Source organism: Xenopus laevis, chromosome 4S (assembly GCF_017654675.1).
Source record: "Xenopus laevis strain J_2021 chromosome 4S, Xenopus_laevis_v10.1, whole genome shotgun sequence".
Classification (NCBI taxonomy): Eukaryota; Metazoa; Chordata; class Amphibia; order Anura; family Pipidae; genus Xenopus; species Xenopus laevis.
In genome coordinates, this window is record NC_054378.1 from 2556746 (window position 1) to 2572214 (window position 15469).

The 15469-nt window shown below is 41.3% G+C and overlaps 1 protein-coding gene across 5 annotated transcripts in view; it reads right to left on the minus strand.

Moving 5' to 3' along the window:
* Positions 1–15469, minus strand: part of phrf1.S (PHD and ring finger domains 1 S homeolog) — a 37630-nt gene that overhangs the window by 2808 nt on the left and 19353 nt on the right. For 2 of the 5 annotated variants that reach the window (XM_018260062.2, XM_018260060.2), the window contains exons 12-18: positions 15300–15419; positions 15019–15173; positions 9645–12370; positions 6824–7112; positions 5011–5303; positions 2791–2968; positions 1691–1749 (exon numbers count right to left, since the gene is read on the minus strand). In XM_018260062.2, the coding sequence (XP_018115551.1) occupies positions 1691–1749; positions 2791–2968; positions 5011–5303; positions 6824–7112; positions 9645–12370; positions 15019–15173; positions 15300–15419 (3820 nt within the window). Of the gene's footprint in view, positions 1–1690; positions 1750–2790; positions 2969–5010; positions 5304–6823; positions 7113–9644; positions 12371–15018; positions 15177–15299; positions 15420–15469 lie in introns of all 5 variants that reach the window. The other 3 variants (XM_018260059.2, XM_018260058.2, XM_018260063.2) reach the window with 2 other exon arrangements.

Below are 15469 nucleotides of genomic sequence, written 5' to 3' on the forward strand. Positions count from 1 at the left end.
TGAGAGAAATGTTTCACTGGCGAAAATGACGCCCTAGACTCGAATGGGTGCAAAGATTTTGTCGCCCTTACACTTTTATGCAATTCAGCGAATTTTCGCCTTTTAGCGAATTTCTGGCGAAGCAGTTCAGATTCACCCATCACTAATTAAAATTTTCTAAGAATCTATGCGCCTTCCTCTTATACAAAATATATATTGTACCAATTAGGCATGCACCCAATCCACTATTTAGGATTTGGCCGAACCCCCGAATCCTTTGCGAAAGATTCGGCCGAATACTGAACCAAATCTGAATTTGCATATGCAAATTAGGAGTGGGAAGAGGAAAACCTTTATTACTTCCTTGTTTTGTGATAATATGCAAATTAGGATTCAGATTCGGTTCGGCCAGGCAGAAGGATTCAGCCAAATCCTGCTGAAAAAAAAACCGAATCCTGGATTCAGTGCATCCCTAGTACCAATATACCTCAGTAATTCAATATAACTTAAAAAGAGAGAGTTGAACAGAGCTCCTTCCAAACCCTTTCAATGTTTCATTCACATATAAAAGTTACTTGTTAGATGTTAAAGGGGAACTATCGCTAAAATAAAAAGTTAATATAAGCTCCATCATCATGAAACAAGAAACTTTCTAAATACAATCAATTAAATATTCTGCATTGTTTCTGAAATAATCAAGTTTATGTTCACTATTCCTCTCTCAGCATCTGTTTCTCTTCATTCTCTCTTCATGCAGCAGTTGGGTGTCAGATATTCACTGACAGTTAGATCCAATATATCTTATAGGGGGGCTCCTTTTGCCTAGAAGATGTATTAGAGATCACTCTATTAAACTCACCAGACATCATGTCTCTCTACATGCAGGATTTGTGCAAAAGGCAGTTATTTTGTTACATTTTGTTTGTACTGGAATCAGTTATTTGAGTGAGCTCTAATACATCTGCTAGGAAAGGAGCCCCCTATAAGACATATTGGATCTAACTGTCAATCAATATCTGACAAATCCTGCATGTAGAGAGACATGATGTCTGGTGAGTTTAATAGAGTGACCTCTAATACATCTTCTAGGCAAAAGGAGCCCCCTATAAGATATATTGGATGTAACTGTCAGTGAATATCTGACACCCAACTGCTGCATGAAGACAGAATGAAGAGAAACAGATGCTGAGAGAAAGTGAACATAAACCTGATATTTTTCCAGAAACGATGAAGAATATTTAATTGATTATACTTACAAAATGTTACTTATTTCAGTACGATGAAGCTTATATTACATTTTCATTTTCGCTATAATTCCCACAGTGCTCGTCATTCAGGTGTGAGTGGAATATACAGTTTGTTGGAGCCCATCACTAATGTACACAGCATTTAGATAATTTGCAGTTGGTCTTTTTTTTATATTTGCTGTAGTTTAATGTGCAGCAGTCAGACTAGTAACTGAAGAGTAATACGGGGAATAATAAATGGTAACATCTGTAAGAACAACACAATCACTGATGGGATGCAAAGAATCCAGGATTGGGTTCGGGATTTGGCTCGGGATCCTGGCCGAATCCCGAACCCAATCCTGGATTCAGTGTATCCCTAGTTACAATCAGTGATTGTGTTTTTCTTACAAATAGTGGATTCGGTGCATCCCTAATTGTAACCTTGAAACTGAAGCAAATTCAGGGTGATCAAAACATTTTACCTCGTCATTTTTCACCTTCTCTCCTTTTTTAGAAGACTTTGTTTTCCCTTTGTCTTTACCTAGAAAACAAAATGCAGTTGCAAGAATTAAACAAGAATTTTAGAGAAATGACACTCAATTCAGGTAAAGAATTAGCATGATGTAGTGTTGAGCACACTTTATATACATATCCAAGTTCCTAGGGCTTTCTCTTGAAGAACGGCAGATGTATAAGGAGAAACAGCTGGACTTCTTGGTGCTCTACTTCATATAATAAATCTCTCTTTCTGGTTTAGGAACAGACATTACAGCTTTGTGGAATCATAATGGAATCCAGTGTTGCTCCCCTGAATTATCTTTTGTGCTTTGGCTTGGAGGAGAGTAATCTTGAGACTTACACTGATCATTGTTTGGCTTGGAGGTGATAGGCCAATGATATTTTTGTCATATAAAGGGGTCACCTGGATTCCATAGTCTGGTTTCATGAGCAGCTTTGTAGTGTTCCTGGTAACACTGGTTAGACTTCAACTATAGACATAAGTTGTGTTCATTCTTGACCTCGAAGAACTGTGAACCTCGTTTACAACCATGTTGTGTTGTTGCAGAAGTTAAAACTGCAGTGATGGTCAACTACGTTCATGGCAGGTTATGTAGAGGACTGCTGTGATGGACGTCTTTGAGATCCCAATATCAAAACTGAGTTCAGTGGGGGTTCTATACTTGAACCCCTTTTTTACATGAAATTTTTAGGATAGATAGACCACATACACCCCCTATATCCTTGCAGTTCTGCAGTCGCGGTTCTTTGTGACAAAATAATCTATTTTATCATGTGATTTAGCCACATCCTAAACTTCTCGAGGCTGACTTTGTGCTACAAGTTCCTGGTACATCGCTATTTGAATGAATGGTTGGAATAAAATGCCTGGTATTCTCTGGGTGTAAACCGATTTCTTTCGGCCAACTTCATGTAAAAACAAGCCACTCTTTTAACAAGAAACCTTCAAAACAAATTCATTGAATATACATTTAACTCCCCTAAATGGGTGGAGAAGAGAGGACAGCAATTTTGAAATAAAACCAGTAAAGGGTTTGTTTGTTTTTTTTCTACAGGTACTTACCTGTGCTGGCTGCTTGTATTTTAGGTTCGTTAGCAGTGGCCAAACTACCAGGCTTTGGAGTTGGGCTAAATATTGTTCTGTTGCTCTGGAGAATACACGGAACTGCAGGTTCACTAACAGGAGCATATGGTGGGAATATTGGAGGAAGAGGCAATGGAGGAAGGGTCTGTGGAAAAGTCTGTGCAGAGAGATACAGCAAGAGCATATTTAATGTTTTCTCTAGATACACACGCAAAACGTATACATGAATAAAATACTAGAAAACCCACTTATAAACGGGAACAAGTATATTAATGAAGGGTTTTTATCCTACTCTCTTCACTGAAAGGAGAACACAGGCACTAAAGGGTTAAATGCAGATTCAGCATGCCACAGTCCTTTGTTGGAATTACAAGAAGGGCATCAGCCTTCATGCCCTGAGAACAAAGTAGAGGTATGGGTGCGGTTATCCAGAATGCTCGAGACCTGTGGTTTTCCGGATAAGAGATCTTTCTGCCATTACTAAAAATGAAAGGCCCTGATCGGGGGGTTCTTCGCAATCAAACATTGGAACAACAAGGAAAGGGCTGAAATTTGGGTTTCGAGTGAGGCCAGATAAAGGCTCTCGTCGTGCCCCTGTTGAACAAAACTGAGCAGCTGTCCTGTATCTGTGTGGATAAAACGAGTGGACAGATCACCAAATAAACAGCCATGTTTAGCAGAAGACATTAGAAGATGAAGGCTGTCTAGAGGCAATCATAGTACAGGTGACCCTGACCCTTAAACCCTGCTATTTGAGGACTAGGGTTTCAACAGCCAAACTGTCAAATGGAATTGCTGTGAATCTGCTCTGCTAGATCTGGTGGAGGAACTGTGTCGGATCTGGAGGAGTGACCGTGAATTAGGCTTATTTGGGCAAAGGAGTAGAAATGAGCAAGGTCTTGGCTTTTTCCTGCTTTGCCACCTGAGGATTCTGGGAAGAATAGGGAGAAGGGAATATGCAGATGAAGACTACAAAGCTTCCAGGGTGAGAGCATGCTGCCCCCATATGGAGACAAAATGAACTGGGTGGTGCCAGCCCCCAAGTGGACGGAGTAGCCTGTGCCGATAGCTTGAACCATGGGAGAGAGGTCAAGACTAATGATGTGTAGGCTGGCCCGATACCCACGGGTTTACTTGTAGGTTGGGTGGGTTCGCACTCCTCTTCACGGGTGGCTTGAAATGTCGGCTTCCGACTTAATAGCCTGCTCACTCCGCCCCTTTTATGACATCATCGGCGGGGTGGCACGGGTCTATAAAAGGAAGTCGGATGGGCGCGGGTTGTGGGAGGGCAAATCCGGTTCGGGTTTTACCCGACCTGCACATCACTAGTCAAGACTTAACTCTTTTAGCATCCTTTCCACCTTGCAGGTGGAGATAACCCTTCAGTACCTGGTTTCTCCTGAAATGAAAGAGAACAACTTATCCCAAAATAATTAAAAAAACAAATCAAACACTGAATAAGTAATTCAGATATTGGCACCTTCGCCGATTCAGCGTTGATATTTAAAAAAAAGAAGAGTGTTAAATTGATGCAGGAGATATATATGGAATACGGTTACTGAGCTGTTCATGCTTTCAGCTTTTTTCAAACTGACTTCAAATAATTGTTCCTCGTCCAAGAGCCAAGGACACATAAATATGGTTAAGTCGGTAGCTTGTCTGCATTTACGTTGGGTTTCTATTTAAATCTGACCTGTTTGCGGCTCAGAAACTGCAATACCGTATATACTCGCGTATAAGCCGTCCAGAGTATAAACCGAGGTACCTAATTTTACCTCCAAAAACTGGGAAAGCTTATTGACTTGAGTATAAGCCTAGGGTGAGAAATGCAGCAGCTTCTGGTAAGTTTCAATCAAAAAATTGATGGTTTCTGCTCCCATTAGAGGTGACGGCGTCTTGTTTTTGGGTGCCAGCGTCTCGTTTTTGGATGCCGGCAACCATTCTTGGATGGCGGCAAATATTCTTGGAGACTATTCTTGGGCGCCAGCGACTATTCTTAGATGCCGGCGACCGTTTTTGTGCTTGACCCGAGTATAAGCCGAGGTAGAGTTTTTCAGCATATTTTGGGGGATGAAAAACTCGGCTTATACTCGAGTATATATGGTATCTAACCCTTTTGTGGCCTTTTAAACCTAAACCTCAGTAACCGTTTGTCTGCATTCAAGCTTTACATAATAAACAGAAATGAAGCAAAAAAACCTGAACTGGAGTCTCCAGTGTAACCCGGGGCAGCTGTTTGGCCTCTTTGGCAGGTCTGTCTGGTGCATTCCCTGCTACATGACTGGTGAGTTTAGAAACTAAATCCTCAGTTGGTTTTTCTAAAGAATTCCAAGGCAGCGGACTTGACAGTTGTGATCGTGACTCTGCAGCAAGTCGAGCCAGAAGACTGATACTTTGTTTTGGAGAAGCGGAGATGTTCGGCTTGGGAAACACGGGGACACACTGCTTGGGAGATCGCGGTCGTGGCTCCTCTATGATAGAGAGAGGGAAAACTAATAAAGGCACGGAGATAAAAAATGGCAAAGAAAAAATGTTGCTTAAAGGGATTCTGTAATGATTTTTTTGATGTCGTTTTTATTTCTAAATGACACTGTTTACACTGCAAATAATTCACTGTACAATATAAAATGTCATTCCTGAAGCAGCAAGTGTATTTAGTTGTAATATTGGTGTGTAGGTGCATCTCAGCTCATTTTGCCTGGTCATGTGATTTCAGAAAGAGCCAGCACTTTAGGATGGAACTGCTTTCTGGCAGGATGTTGTTTCTCCTACTCAATGTAACTGAATGTGTCTCAGTGGGACCTGGATTTTACTATTGAGTGCTGTTCTTAGATCTACCAGGCAGCTGTTATCTTGTGTTAGGGAGCTGCTATCTGGTTACCTTCCCATTGTTCTGTTGTTAGGCTGTTGCTGGGGGGAAAGGGAGGGGGTGATATGACTCCAACTTGCAGTACAGCAGTAAACAGTGACTGAAGTTTATCAGAGACTAGTCACATGACTGGGGGCAGCTGGCGAACTGACAATATGTCTAGTAAAAACCCATGTCCCACTGAGACACATTCAGTTACATTGAGAAGGAAAAACAGCAGCCTGCCAGAAAGCATTTCTCTCCTAAAGTGCTGGCACAAGTCACATGACCAGGGGCAGCTGGGAAATTGACAAAATGTCTAGCCCCATGTCAGATTTCAAAATTGAATATAAAAAAATCAGTTTGCTCTTTTGAGAAATGGATTTCAGTGCAGAATTCTGCTGGAGCAGCACTATTAACTGATGTGTTTTCCCATGACAGGATCCCTTTAAACTAGAAACGGCCGAATCCCCAAATCCCTCATGAAAGATTTGGCCGAATACCTAACCGAATCCTAATTTGCATATGCAAATTAGAGGTGGGTAAGGAAAAAGTGGAAAAAAGAATATTTTACTTCCTTGTTTTAAGATGAGAAATCACGTGATTTCCCTTCCCACACCTAATTTATATAACCAAATTAGGATTCGTTTCGGCTACACACACGGATTCGGCCGAATCCTGCTGAAAATGGCCGAATCCTGGATTGGGTGCATCCCTACTTTAAACATATGAACCATCAACTCACTCCTAAACACTCAAAATTCATGTTTTCCAATGTTTAGCACAGAAAAGGAAGTATCCCGTATCTCTTTCTGCAGCTGACACCTATACCCACCTCTGGGAATATTGTGCTACAGCTACAAAAAAAAAACATGTGCGGGGTTTAACTTGCCCATTATTAACCTACTCTTGCTTTATCCAGATGTTGCCTTTCCCTTATACCCCAGACAGGAGGAGGAAGCACAATGGAGATGATTCAACTAAGATTTACTGTAGTAGAGCCATGATAGAGCCCTTATAGATACAAACGGTCATTATCAAAGGCTCCATAAAACTGGAAAACTCTTTGCTTCTACATTTTCCCAAAATAGGAGAAAAATGGCGGTACCAAAATGAAACGCACTGTTTCTATGCGTTTACATTGCCCCAAACAAGGATTTCTACCTGGAGATGTTTCTGTTTCAGTGTTTTCTGAATTCTTGTGTTGAAGGTTCCAAGTTACTCTCTTCGTTGCCAGTTTGGCCTTGGTCAAAGCCATTAGGTCTGGCTCAGATTTAGGAGGACTGCGAGATTTGCTTTTGTCTAATGCCGACACGTCATCTTTTGCTTTGGCCTCAGCAATATGATTTGCAGCTTCTCCGCTGCCTGGTTTTACTTTATCCTCGACCTTGTCTTCATCGTCTTGGAGAAAAGGGATGACTTGCTTTTTGCTGAAGCTAACAACGGCCTTTTCCTGTAAAACAAAAACTCATTTAAAATGTCTACCAGTGACAGATCTTATTTACAAGGAATTATTTCCTTTCCTGCGGATGCAGATGACAAGGTTTTGCCTATGCTGGTTGTATTATATTTTACTATTAGGAGGAAGAGTAGGACTATAGCAGCTTTTCACAAGCAACCCACTGTATATACACAGTGTACGCATGAGTCCTACACAAGAAAATGTATTCTTTCAAATTTAATTTTAACCAAAATGGAATGATAAGCTGCTATGTAGCCATGGGGCAGCCATTCAAGCACAGGATACACAGTAGATAACAGATAAGTACTATTATAGTTTATATAAACAAGCTGCTGTGTAGCCATGGGGCAGCCATTCAAGCACAGGATACACAGTAGATAACAGATAAGTACTACTATAGTTTATATAAACAAGCTGCTGTGTAGCCATGGGGGCAGCCATTCAAGCACAGGATACACAGTAGATAAGAAATAAGTACTACTATAGTTTATATAAACAAGCTGCTGTGTAGCCATGGGGCAGCCATTCAAGCACAGGATACACAGTAGATAACCGATAAGTACTACTATAGTTTTATATAAACAAGCTGCTGTGTAGCCATGGGGCAGCCATTCAAGCACAGGATACACAGTAGATAACCGATAAGTACTAGTATAGTTTATATAAACAAGCTGCTGTGTAGCCATGGGGGCAGCCATTCAAGCACAGGATACACAGTAGATAACAGATAAGTACTATTATAGTTTATATAAACAAGCTGCTGTGTAGCCATGGGGGCAGCCATTCAAGCACAGGATACACAGTAGAGAACAGATAAGTACTACTATAGTTTATATAAACAAGCTGCTGTGTAGCCATGGGGGCAGCCATTCAAACACAGGATACACAGTAGATAACAGATAAGTACTACTATAGTTTATATAAACAAGTTGCTGTGTAGCCATGGGGGCAGCCATTCAAGCACAGGATACACAGTAGATAACAGATAAGTACTACTATAGTTTATATAAACAAGCTGCTGTGTAGCCATGGGGGCAGCAATTCAAGCACAGGATACACAGTAGATAACAGATAAGTACTACTATAGTTTATATAAACAAGCTCATGTGTAGCCACGGGGGCAGCCATTCAAGCACAGGATACACAGTAGATAACAGATAAGTACTACTATAGTTTATATAAACAAGCTGCTGTGTAGCCATGGGGGCAGCCATTCAAGCACAGGATACACAGTAGATAACAGATAAGTACTACTATAGTTTATATAAAAAAGCTGCTGTGTAGCCATGGGGGCAGCCATTCAAGCACAGGATACACAGTAGATAACAGATAAGTACTACTATAGTTTATATAAACAAGCTGCTGTGTAGCCATGGGGGGACAGCCATTCAAGCACAGGATACACAGTAGATAACAGATAAGTACTACTATAGTTTATATAAACAAGCTGCTGTGTAGCCATGGGGGCAGCCATTCAAGCACAGGATACACAGTAGATAACAAGATAATATCTGAAGAATCCCATTGTAAGACTACAGAATCTGCTGTGTATCTACTTCTGGGGAATGTGTAGTGTAATCTTATGTGGCTTCACAATAAACAGCTTACTTATCCTTTAAAAACATTATTCCTTTAATATAGTGAAAAGTATGTGAAATATATGTGGAATTAAAGATTATCAACATATATTATTATCCACGCTGTTCTTGGAAGAAATGGAAGCCTTGACCAGCAGGTCATCCTTCTATTATCCCCAGTTGTGCTACTGTAATATAAGATTAGTATATATGATGACTGATAAATATTCCCGGGATTCATAAGACACTGCTAGTGAATCAGAGGTAAGAATTTTCTCTTACTGGCAACTTGGCCAGCGGGTAGAAAAGATTATTAAAACAATTAAAACTGATCAATTCATGTCAAATTTTAAAACACAGACGTTGAACCTTTTTAGATAAAACTTACACTAAGGGATTCTCAGCACTATGACAATAGAAATGAATGAAGTGCTTTTGTTGGGACATAAAACAAATAGATCTTATCTTCCACCATGTTTCTTTTAAAACCATTCATGAATTCAACAGCCCTAAACGTATTACGCTGCTTACCCCAATATATACATATATATAGTACAATACCTGTTCATCTCAGTTTGTTGTTCGGACACAGCAAAATTATGGTGCAGTTCTAAGTGGATCCAATGCAAATCTTGGACGAACTATTTTGGATTCGGCCGAACCCCTGAATCCTTTGTGAAAGTTTCGGCCAAATATCGAACCGAATCCTAATTTGCATATGCTAATTAGGGGTGGGAAGGGGAAAACATATTTTACTTCCTTGTTTTGTGACCAAAAGTCACGTGATTTCCATCCCCGCCCCTAATTTGCATATGCAAATTAGGATTCAGATTTGGTTCGGCCGAATCCGAATCCAGCTGAAAAAGGCCGAATCCTGGCTGAATCCAGAACCGAATCCTGGATTCGGTGCATCCCTAAAATGTTGTGGTTGTCTGCCATTGCTCACCTCATAGTCTTCACTAGTCTTCATCATTATCGCCTCTTCAAGATCAACATCATCGGGGCTCGCTGCTTCCACCGAGCCCACGTCATCTGACAGTTCATTTATCAAGAAGTCATCTAAGTGGGATGGAGACCACTGAAGATCATCATCTTCTGTTTTCACAGCTGGATGAGTTCCAAGTTCATCTGTTTTTGTGAAAGGACTAGAGTGTGGACTGGGAGGTTCAGTATCTGTAGTCAATGGGGAACCCTGAGGACTCACAACCTCGGCTTTAGGAAGCAAGTATTTAGGGGAGTCAATATCCTTTGCCGATTGCATTTCTTCAACATCATCAGGTTTGTCCTCGGGGAGTAAACAATCTAAGAGTGATGGAGACCATGGTGGGCTGCTATTGTTTCCTACCTGGCTTTCATCATCATCATCGTCATCCTCATCATTGTTTGATAGTTCGATATCTTTATCCTCTTTAACCGGTGTTGAATCGTCACTCTCCAAAATAGAAGTGGATTCTATTTCAACCTCCTCTTTGGGTGCAATTAATGTGCATTTACGTGCCGCCTGCTTGACAGAGTGAAAGTCTTTTCTAACACTTACTGTACACGTCACAGTCCTTTCCTCTCTTTCTGGTGAACGCGAAGGCTCTTTGCATAGTTCCTGATCTCGGAAACGTGAAGTTTTATCTTTAGTTCGATGAGTTTTCTGCTCCTTGATTGTAGGTGGCGACCTCGACCTGTGTTTGGCCCTTTCATCCTTCGATTTCTTTCTCTCTTTTACTCTAGAGTCCCCTTCTTTGTTGGAATTTTTCTCAGACTTGTGCTTTCGTTTCTTGTCCTTTTCAGGGCTAAAAGAACGGCCCCTGGATCCAGACCGGGACCCCCGCTTCTTTTTCTTCTTCTTTTTGCTGTTGTACATTCTGTGGGAAGAGCTGCTGCGGCTACTGGACCTTGATCTCTTTCTTTCCTTGAAATCTGTGCTTTTTTTCTTTTTCTCCTTTTTCTTTTCTTTTTGACGTTTTTTTCTAGAACGTTCACAGCTACCGGAGCTGGACCGATCACTGCGTACCCTTTTTGCTTTGTGAGATTTCGACTTGGATTTCTTTTCCCTTTCATCCTCTGTGGACAATGAAGCTGATCTTGAATCTCTGTCACGTGATCTTGGCCGAGACATGGAGCTTGAGGGAGTCTTCCCTTCCTCCTTAATTGTGATCTTTCTCTGTATTTCTAATCCTCGACTGTTAGATGAAGGAATAGCTGGTGAAACAGACTCAGATTCCCACATCAACCTGCTGCTTGAACTCTGTTGAATGCTCCTATTTGAGAGTGTGTCTGGCTCAGCTTTAATGCAAATGTTTTTTTCTTCCTCTATATCAAAATGAAATCCTCTAGTACCACCAGGTGTCAGGTCAGATGTAATTTTCAAGCCAGTGAATGGACATGAGATTTTTAAAGGAGTCTGTTCGATTCTCGGTTCCTTAGCAGCTTCATTTTTTATCTCCTTTTCAACCTTTATGAAAGGAGTCAAAACGGGACTAAGCTCTTCAGCACTGTCCTTTTCTTGTTGATGCTTGCTGGCAGGAGAGAGATCGGAGAAATCTGGTCCCAGCTTTGAGACTCCCACTTTTGTGGAGTGTGAAGGGAGTAGCCTAAAGCTTCGAAATGTTCCCACTTTGGCTCCACTTGATGTGCCTACACTAGTAGTCTCTGTTGTTGTTACAGCAGTGGCTGCTAATGGCTGAGATGAAGGCCCAGGCCTTTCTGGGCTACTATCACGAGAGCCTGAATCTGAACCAGTTGGCTCAAACGGGTCATATATTTCATTTTTAATAGGTTTTTCCCTCTTGGTAGAAGTAGCTGGAACAGGGGGAGCTCCTTTTGGTTGTGTCTTACCCTCAGATGAATGGAATGGGGCCTTTGCACTTGGACTAACTTGCCTACAAGCACTGGCTGAATTTCCACTGATTGTTATCCGAAGCCCACCACCACCTACATCCAGGGACCCCACACTTCTCGAGGTACTGGAGTAAAGCGGTGTAGTGCTACTGCTTGCACTCGAATGGCCAGCACTAGATCTTGACTGGTCATGTGACTCTTGACGAGTGTTCTTCGTTCTGCTTTCTGTGGTGTTAAACTTTCCCAATTTGTTACTCTCTCCACGACCGGTTAGTTGACTTATGCAGCCACTGGGAAGGCTATTGTTTATATTTGAGTCATTTATAGAATCTGAGGGCTTCCCTCGAACATTGCTAGGGCTACTGTCCATTTCCTTCTTGATCTTTGGTATCCTGGGAAATTCTGAAATGTCTAATCTCATTGCAGGAGGTTTGGGTGGGCGCTTCACACTTGGGCCCTTTGCATGTATATTATTATCGGAGCTAGGTGGCTCTGGCTTGTGTACAACTCCATTGAATCGAAAAGACTCTGCAGATTTGGAGGTCACTCGGCCTGCCGAGGCTTGCACCTGGACGACCCTCGGTGTAAAAGCATTTTTTAACCTAAAGGCAGAAGTCCCAGGCAAAGATAATGCAGGAACAGATGATGGAGGTGGAGACGGGGATGGAGAAAGTGAGTAAAGATCCGACGATGGAAATCTGAGTCGCTGCTCTTGGATTGGTTTCCATTTATCTACTGAAGAGGCGACAGACGGAGACCCTGAGTGAGAGGAGCATGGCTCCACATGACCATCTGCTGTAGGCTCTTCCCTAGACATATTTTTCTGTGAAGCAGGATCACCTGAGGAAAATTAAAAGAATACGGTTTACTGTAGTACGCTTTTTGTAACGACGGAAGCTGCTGTGCCAATTAATACAAGACACTAGGGCTTCCTTAAAGGGACCCTGTCATGGGAAAACATGTTTTTTTCAAAACACATTAGTTAATAGTGCTGATCCAGCCGAATTCTGCACTGAAATCCATTTCTCCAAAGAGCAAACAGATTTTTTTATATTCAATTTTGAAATCTGACATGGGGCTAGACATATTGTCAATTTCCCAGCTGCCCCTGGTCATATGAATTGTTCCTGCACTTTAGGAGAGAAATGCTTTCTGGCAGGCTGCTGTTTTTCCTTCTCAATTAATTGAAGGAGTCTCAGTGGGACCTGTATTTTACTATTGAGTGTTGTTCTTAGATCTACCAGGCAGCTGTTATCTTGTGTTAGGGAGCTGCTATCTGGTTACCTTCCCATTGTTCTTTTGTTTGGCTGCTGGGGGGGGAAGGGAGGGGGTGATATCACTCCAACTTGCAGTACAGCAGTAAAGAGTGACTGAAGTTTATCAGAGCACAAGTCACATGACTTGAGACAGCTGGGAAATTGACAATATGTCTAGTCCCATGTCAGATTTCAAAACTGAATATAAAAAAAATCTGTTTGCTCTTTTGAGAAATGGATCTTTAGTGCAGAATTCTGCTGGAGCAGCACTATTAACTGATTCATTTTGAAAAAATGTTTTTTTTTTCCCATGACAGTATCCCTTTAACGTTGTACATTTCTAACAAAGCTACTTAGAACAAAGTTCCCAGCATAACATAATTGAATGATGGGAAAACTGGGCTGACATAGGACTACTCTCTCAGTGCATGGGGACACGGATATGGCACTGCGTGGTTTAGAACTTCTAAATAACTTGCCAGTGAGAATCTTCCTCGCAGCAAATTTACCCAAAATGTAATACATTTCTTGTTATAGAGGAGAGAACAAGAGCCAAAGCAACATGGGGTAACTTGTGAGCAGGCATACACAGTGCCCCCATAAAGTAAGCTCTAACACTAGCAAGCTCACCAGCACTGTGAATTTGCAACAGTGAAGGTAAATGAGGGCCTGGGGAGGGCAAACCCTGGGCCCTGTATAGTACAGGTATGGGAACCAGTTATCCATAAAGGCCATCTCCTGTAGACTTTATTTTATCCAAATAATCCGTATTTTTAAAAATGATTACATTTTTCTCAGTATTAATTAAACAATACCTTGTACCTGATCCCAACTAAGATATAATTAATCCTTATTGGAAGCAAAACCAGCCTATTGGGTTTATTTCATGTTTATATGATTTTCTAGTAGACTTAAGGCATGAAGACCCAATTTACAGAAAGATGTTATTCACAAAACCCCAGGTCCCAAGCATTTTGGATAACAAGTCCCATACCTGTATTTACACCAGTGAATCTCTTGTATTGCATCAAACAGTATTCACTAACCATGTGGTTTATTGGGCCAATAGATAGGTCTATAGGGGCACAACTTAGATAGTCCACCTCCAATTGCACCCCTCCACCACAGACACAGTAGCAGCATTAGTTTGCTCCATTATGCAGCAAGTAAGTGTTTAGGGAGAATTACAATTCTATGTCATTCTTCTAAAACACCAAAAGAAAAGCCCCCGGTGAGTTCTGTAGCAAAACACTAGACTGCTTTGTTCTGGATGAGAAGAAAAAAAATAAATAGAAATATCCAAAAAAAGCTAAAATAAAGAAAAAGAGATAGAGAAACTTGTTCTTAAGGAGATTTGCAGTCTCAGTCTTCACTGGCGAGTGGGACAAGCTAACTTTTAGTATCATTTAGTGATATTCTAAAACAAATTTATTTGTTATTTCGCATTTTATTCAGCAGCTCTCCAGTTTTCAGTTTCACCAATCTGGTTGCAAGGGTCCAAAACGACCCTAGCAACCATGCATGGATTTGAATAAGAGACTGGAATATGAATAGGGGAGGTTCTGAATAGGAAGATGAGTAATAAAAAGTAACAATAACAATAAATTTGTAGCCTTACAGAGCATTTGTTTTCTTGATGGGGTCAGTGACCCCCATTTGAAAGCCGGAATCCCTAAAAACCCCCAAAAACAAAATATATGAAGACCAATTGAAAAGTTTTTAAGTATAGCATACTAAAAGTTAACTTTAAAGGAGAACTAAATCCCCCTCCCCAAATAACAAAAGCTCCCCTTAACTGCCTGCTATCACCCCCTCCCTTCTCCGCACTATACATTAGAAGAAGCCCCTGTCCCTAAAATACAGAGCAGGACAGTTCCTGGGAACCATCTTTTGACCGTTCGTATTCTTTCAGGTCTCTTCGCTAATACAAAGCCTGTGGGAGCATGTGCAGTTGGGCCCAGTCAGGAACTGGCTTTAACTTTCTCGGAGCTAAGACCAGAAGAGAATGCGAATGGACGGTGAGGGGACAGGCAGTTAAGTTAAGGGAGTTTTTGTTACCAGGGGGGGGGGTTAGTTCTCCTTTAAGGTGAACCACCCCTTTAAATAGGCATATTGATAATCTTGTGCTTTACATATTTTGCTGTTCAAACAACATGAAATTTTTAAATCTAATGACATCAAAAAGGGAACAAAATTGATTTGTAGCTTTGTAATAGAATCAAGTTATTATACCTGTTTTCATTGCTGTTAACGACCCATCACGGCTAATAACAATATCTGAACTCCTCATCATCAGAATACTCTGTCCAGACAGGATACTCCCTAGGAGGTCGGGCACAGGCTCTGCCACTGGTAAAGCTTCATGAACTTGTGGAGCAACACCACCCCTACTGAATAGGACAAATAACAAGAAGTATTTCAATCATGAACTGTCGTTTATTTATTATAGTATAAAGTGTCGGTGTTGCTGCATATGCACTGAGCCTCTCTAATAAAGTGCCAGACAGTCTTACCTTGAGAGACCCACAGATATAGGACGGGCAACTGGTTGATGAGATCTCAAGGCTGAGCGGGAAAGCACCCTGCGCTTTGAGGTAAGAGGAGAAGCTGGGTTGCTTAAATGGTCCTCGTTACTGCAAGGAAAAGTCGTATAAATAAATGATGTTGAGGGAAAAGCAAACAG